The sequence below is a fragment of the Miscanthus floridulus genome, chromosome 11 (assembly GCF_019320115.1).
Source record: "Miscanthus floridulus cultivar M001 chromosome 11, ASM1932011v1, whole genome shotgun sequence".
Lineage (NCBI taxonomy): Eukaryota > Viridiplantae > Streptophyta > Magnoliopsida > Poales > Poaceae > Miscanthus > Miscanthus floridulus.
Window position 1 is genome coordinate 7,744,506 of NC_089590.1, and position 20,710 is coordinate 7,765,215.

Genomic DNA, 20,710 nt, shown 5'->3' on the forward strand with positions numbered 1-20,710 from the left:
AGGATCACCGGCTCAGGTGAGTGAACCATTCACCAGTTTTACCGAGCACCCGCTAGTGTTGCCGAGCACCCGCTAGCTAAGCCGACCACGAACAAGTGTTGTCCGTCCCCACTCACTATAGCTCGAGGTTGAAAAAGAGGGAGAACAGAGCATACACACACAGTACAAGACACCAGCGTTGGCCGAAGCCCTGTATGGGAGATGGCAAATCTGAACTCTCTTTACTGCGTTGCCGTGGTAGTCTATTTATACAACTCTATCCATCTAGTCCTAGTACAGCGCACATGCTGTAACAGTAACTAGATAACATACAGGGCTGACTCTGCGCCGGCCTCTGCATGTGGCTACAGTGCTGCAGGTGAGCCGTGCGGCGTCTGCACCTGCAGCGGCTACAGTATCACAGTAGGAGGCCTTTCGGCGCCGCCTTCCCTTGCTATGTTCACACAAGAAAAGCAGTAGTTTATTCTAACAAGCCAGTGGTTCAAAGCAAAATGTTTCCCATGCCGCTAGACCTTCATGTGGATCAATACCTAACTACTGAGTGAACAATTAGTGTCCACTCAATTGCATACGTCAGTAATATTATAGTACTTCAATAAAGCGCCACTGGCTACCTGAACTTCTCAATTTCAGGCGGAAGTGTCTTGATGCAATTTGTCGGATGGAATATCATGTAGTGCAACATCCTGCAACGCAGCTCGGTAGACTTGTCCTGAAGAGTGATAGGACGTGGAAAATGGATTGGATCAGCAATATCAAAATTTAGAATATTAATTAGTTTGAAATAGATGATGGGATCGAGTTTCTCAATAGTTACTGCCTTACTGGATCTAACTCTCTGATGAACTTCTTGGACATGCCATCATAGTGCTCAAGATAGAACATGGTGACAGCAGCGCAATCATTTTTTTGCTTCATGACAGGCGCATGCTTGAATCGTACTCGCCTCCATGTACTGAAGTTAGGGAAGTGCTTTGAAATCTTCTGGAACTGGAATGCATCACTCAGACGTTTCATGAGGCAGTCCATAAGAACCTTGTCATGGTGATCAGAGAATAATGTATTGATTGCTTTGTAATTAATTGAGTCAAGGATGTCAATCCTTTTCTGTTCAATGTTGATGCAATACAGGGAGAAATGCTCGCGATGGTGCATCACTAAGTTGATCTACAAAGTGGAACAGGAAAATATTAGGAAGTAATTCAAATGTCAAGAAAGAGTAGTGTATTTCAAGGTGGAACTCATCATCTTGATGCCTGAGATGTCCGACTTTGGTAGGTAGGTTCTGATAGATGCTACAAGCTGATCCATATAGAATTTTTTGTTTGCCTCACTGAACCCAAACTCCTCTGGATTGAGAACTTGCTGTAGTAATCATTAGCCAATGTGAGACGCAATAAAGATAAAATGTGCATACAAAAAGCATACAGTACGTACACATAAAATTGGACCAAGTAAAACCATCCGGATGTTTGCTTCCTTTTGGAATGTGGCGTCATCATAAGCCAAGCACCTCACACAATCTTCAAGGAAAGAAACATCCGTGTATGACCCATCACTGAAGCATGCCTTTATATCTTCCCCAGTGAAAGGAGTAATACCAATTTGCATGAGGATTGTTCTGTGTGAAAAAAAACAGTAAAAAGTGCCCAACAAATTTAAATGCTATGTAACTGCTAAAGAATCAGCAGTTAGATAATTTTTTAATAAAATAGTCAAAGGGAAAGATGCTAACCTAGAAAAGTGTGAACCCTCCGCGCAAATAGTGTCTCTCAATGCAACCGCGGATGATAGTTCCGGTAAAGTCCATTGGCGTTCAATCTTGAATGGAGAAACAATCTGGGATTGTTTCTGAGGCCAACATTTCTTTCCAGAAGATGGTGCATTTGTTGGGGAAAGTCCAGCCATAATAGTGGATCTTTTCTGACTACGTGGCTGAGTTGGAACAACATCAGGCTTTTTCCCTTGTTCGTCGCGTGTCATCTATGTTGAAATAGTATTAAAAGAAAAGAACAGTTGATCTTAGGTATGTATACAATTAAACTGGTGCAGATACTACTACTGTTATTGACAAGTAACTTTCAGAGACATATTAAGTTAAAGATATCTTTCTAACTGTTTACCTGATCGGATGGTGGGGGAAGAGTAGTCTTATCACTATCAACCATGTACTGATTAAATGTTTTATTTTTTGACAAGTTGTCTGTTACGGACAGAGCGTAAGAATGCGAGGTGGAAGGTCGAGGCTTGAAGGAACGGCGACGAACAGGCGGAGCCGTCGTCGCGAGATGAGTTTGGACGGGGAAGAGGAGTCGCCAGGAAGCAAAGGGAGACTAAATCTCAACCCTGGCTTATCCCTTTCATTAAAGATTTGCAGTACTTATACAATCCAATCCTAACAAACTCAATAACAACTAAACCCAAATATCTTTCCTAAACTCTAGGACTCTGATAACTGATTGACCGGCTGGTAACCACGCACTGGCCCTTGGCCGACTCAGCCGCGCTGGTACACCTTGCCGGTCATGACATCTGTCCCCTCCTCGAAAAACAGCTCGTCCTCGAACTGAAACAAGGGAAAGCGAGCGCGGAAGTCGTCGACGGCCTCCCAAGTTGCGTCGTCTTCAGGCAGCCCTTCCCACTGGATGAGCACGTGCCAGATACCGCGACGAAGCTGTCCACGGAGCGCCCGCGCCGGTCGGTGAAGAACTCGGCCATTGTGCATAGGTGGCAGAGCAGGTGTCGCTGTCGAAGGAGGGCCCCGGAATGGCTTCAAGATGCCCACATGGAATACATCATGGATGCGGGCGCCTTCGGGCAGCCGTAGGCGATAAGCTGCTGTACCCACGCGCTCCACCACCTGAAAGGGTCCAGCATAACGCGGACTGAGCTTGCCGCGGAAACCCGGAACGATCGACTGAGCTGGCCGATGAAGGATGCGGAGCAGCACCCAATCGTCGACCTGAAACTCCAGCGGCCGGTGATGAGCATCATAATGCTTCTTGGCATACTCCTGGGCCTGCAACAGACAGTCGCGCACCTCTGCCAAGAACTCGTCGCGGTCGCACAAGTGGCCGTCCACAATCTCCGTGCGTGCAGTCCCTACTGTATATGGCAGCAGTGCCGGTGGAGGTCTGCCATACACCACCTGAAATGGTGTCGTCCCCAGCGAAGTATGGTAAGAAGTGTTGTAACAAAATTCCGCCCAGGGAAGCCAATCCAGCCATGAACGAGGGCGATCACCACTGAAGCAGCGAAGATACATCGCAATAGTGCGGTTGACAACTTCGGATTGCCCATCGGTTTGTGGATGGAAGGCGGTGCTCATCCGTAATTTGACCCCTGCTAGCCTGAACAGATCACGCCACACATTCCCAGTGAATACCGGATCACGATCACTGACAATCGAAGATGGAAATCCATGCAGATGAACAATGCTCTCAAAAAAGGGCTTGGCCACCGAGGCTGCTGTATACGGGTGACTGAGAGCCAAGAAATGAGCCTGCTTCGAGAAGCGATCAACCACTGTCAAAATAACACTTTTGCCATGGACACGGGGCAGACCTTCGACAAAATCCATTGCAATGTCGGACCACACTTGGGTAGGCACATCGAGGGGCTGCAATAATCCTGCTGGGTGCAAGTGTTCAGTCTTGTTACGCTGGCAAGTGACACAGGAATTGACGAAGTCACGCACCAAGCGACGGTCATGATCCACCACAAAATCCTGACGAAGGCAATGCAAGGTTTTTTGAATGCCTTCATGTCCTGCCGTGTGAGCCAGCTCAATCACCGTGGGCAGTGCAGCCGATGTGGGTGGCACATAGACGCGTGAGCCACGCATGATGAGGCCATCGGTGATGTGCCATGGCTCCCCACGGTCTGCCACCACGAAGTCACGAAGGCCGCGGAGTGTGGCGTCCTGCTGGAGTTCCTGCCTCATGTCGTCGAAGAGTCGGAAAGACGGCCCAGAGAGAGCGTTGAGGTGGGCAAGCTGACCCTCACTGTCCCTCTTTCTGGACAAGGCATCCGCCACCACATTGAGACGGCCGGGCCGATATTCAACAGCAAAATCATATCCAAAGAGCTTACTAACCCACTGGTCCTGAGGGACCGTTGATAGCCGCTGATCGAGTAAGAATTTGAGGGCATAATGATCTGTCCGCACCAAAAACTGTCTTCCCCAAAGATAAGGCCGCCAATGGCGAACAGCCTGCACTAACCCGATCAACTCCCTTTCATAAGCTGCTAACTTAAGATGGCGAGCTGCAAAAGACCTGCTGAAAAATGCCAGAGCGCCTTGGCCTTGATGAAGAACCGCACCAAACCCTGTCCCCAAGGCATCACAATCAACAACGAAAGTGTTATCAAAGTTAGGAAGCTGAAGCACTAGAGCTATCGAGAGAGCCTTCTTGAGAGTTTCAAAAGCCTCAGTAGCTTCTGGTGACCATACGAACGCCGCCTTTCGGAGCAGCACGGTCAGCGGCGCCGCAATAGTTCCATAGTTCTGGATAAAACGACGATAGTAGCCGGCGAGACCTAGGAACCCCCTGAGGCCCCGCGGTGAGTGCGGCTGCGGCCACGACGAAACAGCTTCCACTTTGTCCTGATCCATGGCCACACCGTGTGCCGTAATGACATGGCCCAAGTAACTGACTAAAGAAGTGGCGAAGGAGCATTTGGAGCGTTTCAACTTAAGCTGATTGTCGCGCAGTGCAGAGAGGACCATGTTGATATGTTGCAAGTGTTGTGACCACGAGGGGATATAGATCAAGATATCATCAAAAAACATGAGGACAAACTTACGCAAAAACGGCTGCAGGACGGCGTTCATCAAGCTTTGAAAAGTTGTCGGCGCGTTTGTAAGCCCGAAGGGCATAACCAAGAACTCAAAATGACCTTCATGTGTGCGGAAGGCTATCTTCTCAATGTCATCCACATGCATCCGCACCTGGTGATAGCCGGAACGCAGATCTAGTTTGGTGAAAAAGCGGGTGCCTTCCAACTCATCCAACAGCTCCTCGACGACCGGAATTGGAAATTTATCTTTCACTGTCTGCTGATTCAGGGCACGGTAATCTACACAAAAACGCCATGTGTCGTCATGCTTCTTAACCAACAGGACAGGGGCCGAGAAGGCTGAGGTGCTGCGGCGGATGACGCCCTGCTGTAACATAGAGGTGCACTGGGACTCAAGTTCATCCTTCTGAAGCTGCGGGTAATGGTATGGCCTTACTACCACTGGAGTTGTATTGGGTAGCAAATGGATCCGATGGTCGCACGGTCTCGCCGGCGATAGCCCCTGCGGCGTGGCAAAAACGTCCTCAAAGGATTGTAGTAGTGTGTCCAAGAGGGTCAGCACCTTGCTAATGGTATTAAGACGGCGGGTGGACTGAACGTCATACCGTGGTGAACCAATGCCGCGCCAGAACACGCGACGCTCCCCGCGCGTGAAAGCCATGCATAGATCATCAAAATCCCAAAGGATCGGGCCCAAAGTGCGGAGAAATTTGATGCCAAGCACCATGTCCCACTTGTCCAGAGGTAAGGAATAACAGTCCACTGAAAAGACTTCATCGGCAATGCGAATACCAACATCATGCGCTAGCCCGCGGCACTCGACGCGGTCACCGTTGGCAACTATGACTCCAGCACCAGGACACGGGGAGAAGTGAAGACCAACTCAGCGTGCGACGTCCCCGCGTATAAAATTGTGAGTAGAGCCAAAGTCCAGGAGCGCAACGCACTGCTCATTGCCGATCTGGACGTACACCTGCATGGTGTCCTCCGTGCAGATGCCGGCAATGGCGGCCAAGGAGATCTTAGGGGATGTTGTATCATTGGCTGCAGGCTGCTCTTCATCATCGGAGTCACTAGGCTCTTCCACCAGATAATCTGATACTTCCAGATAGAACAGCCGGGCGCACTTGTGGCCTTGCACGTACGGCTCATCACAATTGTAGCATAATCCCATCTTGCGGCGTTCACTCATCTCGGCCGGAGTGAGCTGCTTGAACGGACGGCCCGGAGATGAAGACGAAGATGCCGTTGAAGAGCCCGAGGACGCCGTGGATGAACCTACCGCTCCTGGGGCCGGCAGGGCTGAGTAGCCCTGGTTGCCGCGACGCGGCCCCCGGTTCGGAGGTGCTGGTAAAGCCGGCGGCGCATTCCGGCGCTCATAGGCGCGCGCCAAGCGCATGGCGCAGTGAAGATCCTGCGGGTCATGTAGCTCAACATCGCCCGGATGGAATCGGGAAGACCGCCGGTAAACAATTGGGCCTGCTGCAGCGGATCCAGCCTGCCTGCATGAGCGAGTCGCGCCTGGAACGCGGCCATGTAGGCGTCGACGTTGGAGGAGAAAGGCAGCCGAGCGAGGTCGGCCAGGTGGTTGGTGGACAGCGCCGGTCCAAAGCGCTGATGGCAGAGTAGACGGAAGGCGCCCCACGACGGCTGCCCGGCGTCACGCTCCAGCACGTGGTACCACTGCTGGGCGACTCTTGTCATGTGGAAGGAAGCCAGCCACACTTTGTCAGCCTCCCGGGTGAGTTGGCCGCGGAAAAAGGACTCGCAGCGATTCAACCACCCCAGCGGATCCTCCATGTCGTCATACGTCGGAAAAGAGAGCTTGTGGAAGCGAGGGACCCCTGAACCGTCCTGTTGTTGTGGCAGATGGTGGCGGGGTGGTGGCGCGTGCACCACCGTCGAGGATGACAAGAGCGGAGCCTGCATGATGGACGAGAGCGACGGTACCGGTGACAGCAAGTGGGGAAACGAGATACTCTGGATGGGTAACCCCGTGATCGGCTGGAAGGAGACCGGCCCGCCGGCCGAAGTGGCAGTCAAGGACGTCGGCGGTGAAGACTGCACCTCGGAGATGACCGGGGACGATGTCGGAATGCCACCAAAGCCTGGCATGCCGCAGGTCAGGAGCAGCGCCTCCGAATACGGTAGTGGAGCCGGTGATGACGATCCAGGACGGCCCTCAAGGGCGGAGACGCGCAGCGACAGTTCACCGACTTGGCGCTGCAACCCCTAGATGGCGGTCAGGATCAGGTTGAGCGGGTCGGACGACGCAGGGTGTGGTGGGGGGCGACGGGATTGACAATGGGTGCGGTGGTGGCGGGCAGGGTATCGTCGGTGGCGGTGGTGGGGAGTCCCGATGAAGCCATGGTCTCTGATACCAGATTGTTACGGACCAAGGACCGGAGAGCGTAAGAATGTGAGGTGGAAGGTCGAGGCTTGAAGGAACGGCGACGAACAGGCGGAGCCGTCGTCGCGAGATGAGTTTGGACGGGGAAGAGGAGTCGCCAGGAAGCAAAGGGAGACTAAATCTCAACCCTGGCTTATCCCTTTCATTAAAGATTTGCAGTACTTATACAATCCAATCCTAACAAACTCAATAACAACTAAACCCAAATATCTTTCCTAAACTCTAGGACTCTGATAACTGATTGACCGGCTGGTAACCACGCACTGGCCCTTGGCCGACTCAGCCACGGTGCCTGCGCTGGTACACCTTGCCGGTCATGACATTGTCAGTCAGCCTATCCACCATAGTGGGGATGGATAGCTTACTTCTTTTTGGGACTGTAGAAAAGAATCCAACAATGTATTAGTAGATGTGGGGGTTTGAATAATATGCATATGAAAAATATGTTTTGCCAGAAGTCACCGCTTTAGAAAAAAAAAGAAAATTGCAGAGAACATAACTTGCTTGAGTCAGGCCGTTAAGAAATAAAACGTGGAGGACTAAGTGATAGGCAGGAAACCTGTTGCTTCATTCATAGTTCCAGAAGAGATTCTTCGGTTCTCATATGGTGCTTGCCTCATGGATTCTGTACTTTTTTTCTGAAACTGAATAAAAGATCCTGACAATGTATGAATGGATATGGTGTTTTGAATATTATGCATATGTAAAACAACACGACGTGTTTTCGTTGACTAGAAATGCTTCAAAACTAGATGGTAGAGTTGAAGATGAGCAAATATGGGGGCAATGGCTGACCATTTTCAGTTCCGATGTGGAGGTTCATTTACATCTAGTGATACAAAAAAAGGAGGAAACATCATCACAAATTGTAGTAGATGCTTGTAGAATACTGACACTCTTATGGAAATATTAAAATACGGCCATCCAGTAGCAAACAATGGCATTAGCAGTAGAGGTAGTAAGAGTTGGTAGCAGTATTACCAATAGTGGATTACCTTGACCAGTGCCTATAGTTTCAGGTCCACCAGGTACTGTGCTGGCCTGCTGGGTGTGACAGTGCGTTTGAATCTGTTGATCCAAAAAAATGAGGTTAGACATCGCCAAGGTAGTAGTAACCAGAGTTGTGCATATATAATTCTGGTACCACTGTTCCACAAAAAATACTATTAGAAGCAGTAGTATGCAGTGCATTATGTGGCTGTGAATGCAGTGGTGGTATGCAAATGTTGTAATTGACACTAACTAATAGTAGTAGTGGTAGTACAAGTACCACTGCTAATGATCAACCAAATTGTACCAGGCGTTGGCTGGGTCAGGGTAGGGTTGAAATCAAGGGACGCCCCATTGTCGAAGCTGAACAGGAAACTGAGAGCAGCAAAACTTGGGAAATATGGATCTGAATCGAAAAAAGGTACAAATAAAAAGTGGTTCACTGGACCTAGTTGAATGTATTTCTAAAATGACTTGAGACAAGCTTACCGGTGGCTCCAGATTCAGCGCCACGAGCCCACGATGAATGCACCTCGGCCACTGGGTGATCTCCCCCTCGTCGTCACAAATACAACCACAACCACCACTTCGTCTGCGATGTCTTAACCACCAGCAGTGGTGCTGAAGGTCGGCCACGCTCTGCCTGAGCAATGTCGGTGCTTCATGGACAAGTGAACGACAGGTACACGGCGGTCAGCGGCGACCGCAACCTGGTGCACCTTGACGACACTGTTGCTCAGGAGCTATGTGGTGCTTAGGATCAACCTAGCGATAACACATCACAATGGTATAAGATGTGAAATGATACAGATCGAGTAATATATATATAAGTTGGACAAATGACCAACTCCAACAGTAATATAATAATGGAATTCTCCAAGTCCAACCATCACGGTGTCTACTTTTTTGCAAGTATATTATTCACAGTGTATTCTTCATCATCACTGACTTTTTTGTCGTCACTGGCAACGATTTATTCCCTGTGATTTTCTGTTACGCTCCTTTGCTCTCCTTTCACAATTTGCCCTGATGTATAACGTTTGGCATATATAACCTCTGAGGTGACCCTAAAAGCATCCTAATCACTTCTCTCATCTCGAGCTATAACCTCCAAGATTGTGCCTCTGGTATCAATGTTTTTCATGCCCTGGATGTCCGCAGAATGCTTGTTGTTCTGGGATATAATAATAACGTTGGCAGAAGAGCCGGACGCCCCCATGTATGGTTTACAAGACTCATCTTCTTTTACTCGACTGATGGTGGCCATGTTACGAGGTTCAGGAAGAAATCTATCATTAATGATTAGAGACTCATATCAGCATTTGACATAAATAAGATGGTACCATCAGTGAGCATTGAAATCGTAAGTAACATTATCTAAGTCTGAAATCGATTCTATTTTTTTCGATGTCTTTTTGTCTGCTTTGGGAATCATATGGGATAAGGAAAAAAAACTTGTTAGGGGAACTACGGCGGCCGAGCAGGCAGCCGGAACTAGTAAATTCACCCACCTGCCTTCGAAAACTAACATAGAAAGCAAAAAATCAAAACTCCACGTTGGTCACAATCCAGACCCGAAAACTAAAACTGCAAACTTTAGCATCAGAACGAGAAACCACATATTCCCCCCATTTGCCTTCAAAAAACAAGGGAGGGGTAAATAAAAGCCCAAAAAGTCGGCCACAATCCACATCTAAAACTACAGAAACGAAGTAAAGGCGCAAACTTTTAGCATCAGGAGAAGAAAACACACCGAGGAACCCGACGGACAGGTAGATTGACAAACACCATGTGTGCGGAAATTCGCTGCGCGTGCGCTGATGGCCACCAGCAAGGAGTTGCAAATGCCATGAAAGAGAGGAGAGGTCGCGAGGGGCAGGAGAAGCGGTGAATCGGGGCAGGAGAGGTGGCAACATTAGAATGTCGGAGACGTAGAATAGGGCGGAGCATCTGCATCTGAGCGAGCGGCGGCGGGTTTGGGCTTTTGGGGCAATGGGGAATAGCCGAATAGCTCTGGGGGGCATTGAGAAGTTTAGAGCCTTTTACTTGTGTGTTATAAAAGATAGCGCAGACCTATACTCTCTTCGTTCTAATTTATCTGTCGTTTTCGATATCCGTGCCACGATTTTGACTCAATTTGTATAAACTATGTGCAATATTTGTGTCTCCAAATAAATTTGTTAAAAAACTAGATTCAAATATCTTTCCAATAATGCTAATTATATATCATAAATAATAATATTTTTTAATATATTTTTTTTAAATTGTTTCTCGGGAAGCGAGAACAACAGATATTCTAGGACGAAGGGAGTACGCCATTAAAAAATTCAAACACGCCTCGGTGTCATAGAGTTTTTTTTTGTGTCCCGCATGTCATTTCGTCTAGCTTTCCTTCGGTTTTCACTATTTAGTTGTCCTGACATGATCGCATCAAACGTTTTAACATATGTATAGAGTATTAAATATATATTAATTATGAAATTAATTATATAACTTACGATTAATTTACTAAACGAATCTTTTAAGTCTAATTAGTCCATAATTTGACAACGTGGTACTACAATAAACATACTAATGATAGATTAATTATGTTTAAAAATCGTCTTGCAAATTAACCTCCATCTATATAATTAATTTTATAATTAATCTATATTTAATGCTTAGTATTAATATTTAAATATTTGATGTGACATAAATTTTAGAAACCATCGAAGAACCAAACACGTCCAAAATGTCCCTCTCCATCCCATACCTTATCCTCTCCATCCTCTTCTCCTTAAACCGATCCATCCTGCTGCGCACGCCGCCGTGACCCTGCTCGCGCACGCCATCATTTCTATCGCAGGCGCGGTCCTTTTTCTTCGACAGACGCAATGGCAGGGGATCAGGCTCGGCTGGCCAAATCCCGTTCGGTGGGCGCCAGCGGTCAGGGGGCAAGGTGCGAGGGCCACGGGCCGCCGAGGAGGTGCTGGACATGGGCGCCAGCAGAGTCATCGTCTCGGGCAACTTCCCCATCGGCTGCCGGTGTACCTGGCATGGACGCCGCCTCATCGGAGCCCGCGGACTACGACTCGGCGGGGTGCCTCCGGGAGCTGAACGACTTCGCCGCCAAGCACAACTCGCGGCTCCGGCGCGCCGTCGCCGACCTGCAGGCGTCGTACCCAGATGTGGGGCTTCGCCGGGGCGGCGGCGTGCGCAGATGAGCAAAACAAATTTGGCAGGCTTGCAGCATCTAGCTGGTGCTAGGGCTGTGCATGTGTTGAGAAAACCACCCAATCTATCTGTCCTAATCCGATCCAATCCGTGCAAAAGGTAATAGCGTCGAAGGCCGAGGCGTTGGACGAGCGATGGCCGTCGGAGGTGTGCGTCGCGGTGGCCGTCGGAGGTGTCCGACGAGCGATCGGCGCCAGCGTCGAGGGCGAGCGCCGGCGCGTTCGACGGCCGCATCTGGGAGCGCCTGCACACGTCGCCGTCGTCGAGGAGGCGGGTACGTACTGGCGCAGATGCAGTACGCTGTACGCGACATGCTGCTCTCCTGATGGAAGCCGGCGTCGGAGGACATGCCGCTCGCGATGATGGAGGGCGGGTTCCACGTCCCGCAGGGCACCCGACGGCCGACGCTGTACATGGACAGGCCGCCGCCGTTCATGGCGAACGGCGGCATGTACCGGCCGTGGTCGTGAGGGCGGGGCCGGGACTCGTCGTCGTACGTTTCGATGATATGGTGCGTGCCTCCCATGCGTATACGTGTGCTCGATCGGATCGACGTCCAGCCAAGTTGCCGGCCGGCCGGTCTGCACGAAGCCAGTGGAGGTTGCAGTACCCATAGAACCGAGTAATCCCACACAATCCAATCCATTTAAACTAGTCCATGAATGGGTGAATCAAAAATTGATCCGAACCCGAGTAACTGCATCCGTGATGAACACAAAGGTTACCCATATCTGGTTTGTTTGGCTCTTTTTTAGCTGGAACAATATTTTTCTTTTACAACATTTCAGTCAGAACAGTGTTTTTTTAACTAATTTTAGACAAGATTTAGCAAACCGAACGGGACCAAAATACAAACGTGTGTACCAGAATGGAAGCAGAGGAAGAAACTGTCAACAAGGCATGAGTTGTTCATACCTTGTCCGTGCCCTACAGGTTAGACTTTTTTTATTTAATTTAATGGAATGGGATTTGCCACAAGAATCAAGGCTAATTTTGTTCAGAAGATGAGGATGGCAGAATAGGCAATGGTGAAATATTTACAATGATAACTGATATACAAATTTAAAGTCGTTCTGGGCGACGCTACATCCATGCAAAAGGAAGTCGTTCTGGCTTGAGGGGCTGGTTTTGGACGCGTTTGCCCCTGGCGACACTTTGTTCCACGCGCCCGCTGGTTCTCCGTTCGATGCAAGTAGTAGATGCAAGCGTCGGACTCCAAGCGTCAAAGCGTCTTAAATAGAATAAGCAGGACTCCGAGCGTTGTACTCGTGCGCGCCAGAATTGAAATGCCGTGAGCGCCAACGAAGCAAACGCGAAAAAAATAGCAGCAAACATAGAAAACGAGAGCGACAGCGGCCAAAATCGAAGATAACGCGCCCAAACCAGCCTACCGACGCGCCAAACCATCCCACCCGCACGTTCACAGTGCCATGCAATTTTCCACAGACCCATGCAAAATCTTGTTAAAACAAAAAAAAACGCCGGCCAAGGGAGTCAAACCCTGCCCGCAAGCCTCAAGTCCCACCCACCTGACCAGTCCAGCTACGAATCGTTCTCGTCTAGGAGTCACCCACAGACGTATTTAATAAGGGTAAACATGGAAAAATACCACTTAATTAATGACACCTTGGTAAGCACAATCATGTCCTAAATGACTTTTATTTTCTATATGGAGGGAGTATATATATATATATATATATATATATATATATATATATGGGAAATGGAAGTGGATGCAGCAACCTTTCCCAGTTCACATGGCACAACCTTTTCCTCAGGAGTGCATGAAGCCACGCGACATTCTGCCGAGCATCTGGCGGGCGTCTGAGTAGGCATCTTGGAATCTCATTTGTGACACATTTCACTTTGATTCGGTCTGGCCGCCTGCAACAAAGTTGTCAAGCTATACAACTTTTATTAAGGGGTCAGGGTCATTTGCGCTTCAGATTAGCAGATAATTAAGCCCCAAAGTTGATATTGTCAGGCGAATGCCAAAGCCACGGGATTAGGGAGTGGCACCGGAGGAAAACACAACTTTCAGCAAGGTACTCTAGCCAGAGGGCAATTCTAACTTTTTGCAGCTCTATTTGACACCGTTCACAATAGATGTCGACGGAATGACGTGTAGAACAAAAAAGTTAATGCTAGTGGCACTAAGATGGTTTCGAATTTTTTTTTGTGTCATATAGGTCCGGACTATCTTTCATACAGCTAAAAGGCTTGTTACCGTCTCACGGGGATGTGAAAATAGGAACCAAACTAGAAACGCGGGTGCGGCTTTGCCGCACCTTCTCTTTTCGATTAGGCCCATGGCAATAAGAATGTAGGTGTAGTTTATGATTTTTATGTATTTTCGAGATTTTATCATCATGAAGGTATAATTTTATTTATCCCTAAAAAGCATAGGTAAAAGTTTATGTGAAAAAATTCTTGCTAAAACATGTGATATTATGGATGCACTGCATAGTTCTACTCGTTAGGATTTCAGATCAACATGATTTTCTAATTTACAATTTTTCTGTCATTTAGTATGCAATTTTAAAGTTCCAGTTTTTTTAAAGAGATATAATCAAAGGTGGCCTGTACGTTGATTTGAGAAAAATTTGAGGATGTTTTCGTAAAAAATGCTGAAAGGGTCTCTTGAGCGCGGGTTGATTTTCGAGTCTTTTTTGAAAAAAAAAAACCCGACACTCATCCAATCTGGTCTGCGGATTGATTTTAAAATAATCTAAGGTGTTTTTTTGCAAAATATACTAAGAGAATCTACGAAGCATGGATTGATTTCCAAAAAATCAAACAGGTTTTTCAAAAAAATGACCGCGGCTCGTCCTGTCCGCGCGCTCGGTCCAACGGCCGCGAAAAGCTGGCACGCTGGCACTTTTGGAGGCAGGATTCGTTTGTAAAGATTGTAGCCCGAATTGTTGATAGATAGCTGGACCCCAGCTGCCAGCTTCCTGGTTCGTTCATCTCCGATTACACCTTTTCCTAAAAAAAAAAACTCCGATTACACCGAATTCCCCATCGGCGCCGCCACGATGCGCCTCCGCGGCCGGGCAATCTTCCCCCTCGTCCGCACCACCGCCACCACCACCACGTCGGCCGCTTCTTCGCCGCCGGCGGTGCTGAGCGTCGGCCACGCGCTGCGCGAGCGCCGGCGCTTCACGGAGGACGACATGGCGGCGTACGCGGCGGTCAGCGGGGACCGCAACCCGGTGCACCTCGACGACGCCGTCGCCCGTAAGCTGGGCGGGTTCCAGCGAGGCCGCGTCGTGCACGGCATGCTCGTGGCGTCCCTCTTCCCTTCCCTCATCGCCGCCAGCTTCGTACGTACGCTCCCTCCCTCTTTCCTCTCCGGCATTCCGTCGAACAGCGCGTCAGCATGGAGTCTCACAGTGTGGCTTCGCTTGATGGTTTGGTTCGGTTTGGTTGGTTCAGCCTGGCGCGGTGTACGCGAGTCAGACGCTCAAGTTTGCGGCGCCGGTGTACGTCGGAGATGAGGTGTTTGCTCGAGTCCAGGCGCTCAACATCAGGACGACAGGGGCCGCGAACAGCAGCACGGCAAGCCGATACATGTACGCACCTGCAGCAAGCCTTGCTCCCATCTTTGCCTTATTGAGACCTCAAGCTAACTTAATTATCGATTGCGCTGTGCAGCGTCAAGTTTGCAACCAAATGCTTCATGGACGAAGAGGAGGGCTCTGTTGCAATTGAAGGGGAAGCAATGGCTGTCCTGCCTACACTGGAGCTCAGCTCTCAGTCGACTAGCAAGCAGTAGTGAAAAGGTGACCTGAAACCAGGTGATTAGTCAAATGTTGCTGTTGCTTAATAGTAGTTGGAGTAGCACAATGCTTAAGCTAGTCAGAAAATCTTCTGCTGTCTGTCAGGAACTTATCATATCCCAACCTGGAAATCCTCTCCTCACTAACACTGTAGGATGCGTTTGAACAAAACTTATTGTAGCGTTCACATTGTAAGCGAGGAGTGAAGTAAACCTGTTATTTATCCCTATGAATCTCTGTGATTATGTTAAGTGTGCCAATCACTCATACATGGACAGTGCCTGGCCATTGATCCTGTACTATCATGCCTCTTAACTTCTGGCTACTGCCATATAATGAGGGGATTTCAGAAACTCCCTGTACGAATCATTTGCATTTCACCAAATATCAGAACATGTGAGTTTTTCTTTCAGAAAAGAGCAACATCTTACCATATAGACAATCTAATTTAGTCAACATATGTTATCCATAGAAGAGATGGGATCTGAGCAAGATGATGTGAAGCATGAGCAAGGACAGTGTCAAATGAAGATATTTGGGTTGCTTTATTCTTTTTAGAATCATGCCTATTCCTAAATAAACTTTTATATTATATTACTCATGATAATAGTGAAGTAATTATCATCTAAAACTTCAATGAAATTGGTTGCCTTATTGCAAGTATAACAGAAGCAGCCTTTTGTTATTCATGTTTCTGAAGCCATGTCCTCAACATTGAGCACTCCTCTGAAACATAAATCTTTATTTTCCATTTCTATCAAATGTTGTTGGCAAATGGAATAATGCTGCTGCTGAAGTTTGGAAACTGATACCGTAAATACTTTAGTAGACATGTAATTTTCTAACAACATTTGTTCCAGGACTGACTAGAGCGACAAATTTATTGTCAGCACTTGAGATTTCCACAACACCCCTTACTGTCAATTGCATCCTTATTGAAATATCAAAGTCCTCTGCCCGATTTTTGCTAATCTGCAGAACATTATATTTCTTATTTTCTGATGTGGCATTGCTTTCTTGTTAACAGAGAGATTTTTAGTGGTCTTTCTTAGCCTGAAGTATGTTTCTAGGTTTATTTTACAGTTATCAGCATAGCAAATTTCAAGGAACACAATGCTTTAGTTGACACTGACTTGCTTCTTGGCATTTCTGGTACTGGCTTAGCATTTCGGTTCCTTTTTGTGTAGGTGCAAATAATTCAACTCCAGTACCCAACACAATACTTGAAGACAAATGCTGTCATTTTACCTTTATTTTTATGTCAGGAGATCAAAGAATAGGCTGATCATTACTTCATCAGCACATATGCCACCAGGCTACTTCCTGACAACCATATGTAAATACTGGATCCCCTGCTATAGTGATATTGGATTTTCAACCAACCTAGAAGGTATTTATCCAACTCATATTCTGTTGTCGTTCTTTTCCAACCTTTCCATGGTTTGCTTTGGGGCTCAAACAGGCCGCATTAGTCTTGGAATGGACTCCTAAGGATTAGGTACATTTTTTGTATGCAACAAGCAGAGTCAGGCATGTTTGGACCAAAATCATTTACCTGGCCCACTGATCTTGAAAATGACTAGATTTTGAATTTGAAATTTGGCAGAATTATCAAGGTAATACCCCATGGCCCAAATTTGCTCGAGGATGAAACTGCACTCGGGACGGGGCAGCCACACATTGCACATATCTTGGGTCCTTTAAAAAGAATAATTGAAAATTGTGAAACAAGTATCTATTTTGCAAAAATCTAAGAATAGAAGCCTATAGTATATAGATATACTGACACCATGTCTAATTTGAGAATTATTATTACTTATTAACATAAGCATATAGATTAAAAAATGCCATGCAACCTGCAAAAGAAATAATTTAGAAAAATGTCATGTTACGAGATCTAGGACAGAGGAGCAGCTCAACAAGGTACACCACCTCAGCCCATATTTGGTACCAGTGTGCTGACCGCCTCTAGCACACCTCCGTGAATTCCACTGTGGTATCCCAGAGCTGAAACCAGACCGTGTTCCCTGCTTTCCTCTTTCTCCCAAGCCACGAGTTTGACCAGATCAGTAGAGGATTATCCTCTACAGCAGGCGAGGAAGAGAAAAAAAAGTTAACAGTGGTGATGATCTTCAAGTGATCTGGAGTCTGGACCATCCATGTACATAGATGGTGCAATGCTTGATGGTGCAAAGGTATGTAGCGAATGCTAAAATAGCTAGTGGGGACAGCGGAGTGGTACATTAGCTAATCGTCTCCTATAGTGCCATATAGGCAATTTTGGCTCTTAGTTACATACTATCGAAGATGATAGGCTTGGTCCACTTGTCTTTACCTGCAGCAGATTTACTTGTGCCATGCACCTCCCACTGTCACATGGTACAGATCATTTATTGGTGGATGGATAGCATATGGTTAGCAAATTGAATGGAGCATGTGCACTGACGGACAAACAATAACAAAATGCTAATACTTAATTTCTTCATGTTTATGATACGGTTTGGTGCATCAGGATGACACTTAAGAGCACAGTACACCAGACCATCTAGCAGGATGCTCAATTAGTTGGTGTAATTGTTTGTGTAATCAATCCTGAATCCAGCTCTCGTCACCTTCAATTCTGTCTTGCCCTCATGTGTCTTCTGTCTCTGCAGGGCACATGGCTAATTTTGGTCAGTATGTATACATTGATTCTAGTTAATGTTTGCGTGTCAGCATAGCATGTGTTTGTACTTTGTGCATCCATATCTCGCTATCGCATGTTTCTTAGCACTGATTGATGGAAGGCTTGGAATTGCCATATGAATAGAATTATCTATATCAAATGGTTAGTAAACAATAACAAATTGCTACTAATACTTAATTTCTTCATCTTTATTATGTGGTTTGTTGAGCTAGGCTGTTCTGGCCACCCTTGCAAACCCAGTAGACCAGGCCATCTAGTTGTATATATGCTCGATTAGTTAGTGTAACAATTCCTATAACCAAGCATCAATCCAGCCTTCGTCATCTTCATTTCTGTTCTGTCTTACTGCCGCTGCTGGGCACATGCATGTCTTACTGCCGCTGCTGGGCACATGCATGGCTAATTTCGGTGCTGATCAACTAGGGGATACCCGCTGTATGTATACATTAATAATTTTAGTTATCAGTTTTTTATCAACCCCATGTAATATGCTGCTCTATTTATTTATTGCATGGCTATTCTACGATGTTACTTGATGAATCAAATCAGTGCTGGAGCCGAGAGTCATTGCCGGATGTCTGCTGGACTTTTGGAATGGATGGGCAACTGAGATCCTTGTAATCCTTTGTCTCACGCAGCAGGTCATCCTGCTCTTCTTCTCTGGGATTCGCCGGCATCAAGGCCGCAGCCCCAAAAGGCTCCTTCTCTGGCTGGCATACCAGCTGGCGGACAGCACCGCGATATATGCCCTCGGCAACCTCTCCCTCAGCAGCACCCTGCGCCAGCACCAGCTGGGCGCCCTTCTTGCTGCTGCACCTTGCTGGCTCCGACAACATCACGGCCTACTCCCTCGAGGATAACAAGCTATGGAAGCGCCATCTTCTGACCCTTATGGTGCAGGTCCTGGGAGCAGGGTATGTCATCTACAAGCATATTGCCGGCAGTGGGATCCTCTTCTCGCTGGGTGCAACCTTGATGACTACTGTCACTGTTGCCAAGTTTTGTGAGATGACATGGGCTCTCCGGCATGCCAACTTCAGCATCATCCGGGAGTCTGTGGAGGCGGAGGACATGGAGCAACTAGGAAAATGTGATCTTTACCTCGAGGGCAAACCACCTCGAGGATGGTTTAAAGGGAAGGTTGTCGACAAAGAAGAGTTCCTCATGCTCCGTGCTCATGCCGTGTTTCGTGTCTGCAAGTCTGCCATGGTGGATTCCTCGGAGAATCCAGGGAGCTACATAGTTGGCATACTTAGATACCTTTAGGAGAATGAGATGGGGTATATGTGGACACTGGTGTAGATGGAGCTGTCGCTGATGTATGACATCCTGTACACCAGGGCGCCCGTGCTTCACACCCTACCTGGCTACTGCATCCGCGTCGTCTCGCCGCTCGCTGTGGTTGCTTCCCTTCTGCTGTTCCAGTTCTACGGCAGGGAGGGAAACAGAATCGCGGACGTTGCTATTATCACCTATGCCTTGTTGGGCAGTGCCTTCCTCATGGAGATGACATCACTGCTGAGCGCATTCTGGTCTACCTGGACATTCTCCTTTATTTGTGCAACACGGTGGAGTGGTCTTCGGCATTCTGCTTTGTGTTTGGAGAGGTGGCACCGGCTTCGTTGTATGGTCCTTTCTCTTCGCCGGCTTGCCCACAGTACTTGAATTGCTGGCTTCTTCAGGCCATCAAGGAGGTGGTCAGGCACCATGGGGCAGTATAACATGTTGCAGATGTGCACTGCAAAGCGTGGCTGGTTGGCTGGGATCCTGGGCTATAGCATGCCGGCTGTTGGTGTTCCAGATGGCCTGAAAGACTTGGTGGTCACTTACGTACAATACAAGATCAAAAGTGAGTACATCAACACACTGGGAATGGTCAGAGAGAAATGGGGCACGGAGGCACTGGGGCGCTGGAAAGAGCATAGTGGCATTACTATTGATAACAAGTTCGTTGGTGCTGAGCTCCACGAGGGGATCATCATCTGGCACATTGCCACTGACATTTTCCTCGCAGAAAGGCAGACCAAGATCAAGGACGAGGATAAACAACACCGTATTGTGGAGGAAGTGCAGGCACTATCTAACTACATGATGTTCCTCCTCTTCAAGCAACCTGACATGCTACCGGGCCTTGCTCAGAACAAGCTGTACCAATGGACCAAGAGGAGCTTGGCCACTCAGTGGATGGACATCATCAGCAATAATGACCCTGTATCTGGTTCTAACCTCAACCTTGCTAGCGCCCTATACCAGAGGAAGCTCACCGGACCTCGTGTTCAGAATTTTCGTCTGTCGCTGGCAGTCGAACTGGCCGAAGAACTGATCGACATTAACAATGCGCTGCAGCTGGTCAATGAGGTCTGGGCCGATTTTCTCATCTACACGGCCAACCGATGCAGCAGGGAGTCCCATGCCAAGAAGCTCAACAGTGGTAGTGAGTTCACAACCCTTGTATGGCTTATGACAGACCACCTTCAGCAAGTGGCTGACAACAATCTTATTTATGCACCTAGTGAATAAACATCATTGTATCACTTCTTCAGTTTATGATGTACATAAACTTTGAACAATTCAGTGGTATATCATACGGTTGTTTGCCCTTAAGGTGCTTGGTAGCCAATATTATTCATGTTGATTGGATTTCATAGTTTGTGTAGTCCAGCATGAGACGGTGATGGATGAATATCCAAATTAAAAAATAGCAGTCTGGAGATTTGTATCCAATTATGAGGTTGTAATGGCACAGCATGAGTGCATTCCTTGCTAACCATATCATGGTATGCATTACATCATGAAAAAAATTATTTGCAAACCTAAATGTTAAGTACGACT

General features: G+C 47.6%; 1 protein-coding gene and 1 pseudogene across 4 annotated transcripts; both read left to right on the forward strand.

The window, feature by feature from the left end:
• The first annotated feature begins 14,362 nt into the window (after window positions 1-14,362).
• On the forward strand, window positions 14,363-16,549 carry LOC136494386 (3-hydroxyacyl-[acyl-carrier-protein] dehydratase, mitochondrial-like). Of its 4 annotated transcripts, none has more exons than XR_010768586.1 (4): window positions 14,363-14,736; window positions 14,849-14,985; window positions 15,068-15,588; window positions 15,668-16,370. XR_010768586.1 is itself a non-coding variant. In XM_066490555.1 (4 exons), exons 1-3 carry the CDS (start codon window positions 14,449-14,451, stop codon window positions 15,186-15,188), a joined length of 546 nt encoding a protein of 181 aa, XP_066346652.1. In that variant the 5' UTR covers window positions 14,363-14,448; the 3' UTR covers window positions 15,189-15,195; window positions 16,458-16,549. The 4 variants fall into 4 exon arrangements, 3 of the variants coding, with proteins under 3 accessions (XP_066346652.1, XP_066346650.1, XP_066346649.1); XM_066490555.1 differs by lacking the exon at window positions 15,668-16,370 and adding an exon at window positions 16,458-16,549 and having other exon boundaries at window positions 15,068-15,195; XM_066490553.1 differs by lacking the exon at window positions 15,668-16,370 and adding an exon at window positions 16,380-16,465 and having other exon boundaries at window positions 15,068-15,195.
• LOC136494385 (uncharacterized) lies at window positions 16,469-20,398 on the forward strand (annotated as a pseudogene).
• The last annotated feature ends 312 nt before the right edge of the window (window positions 20,399-20,710 follow it).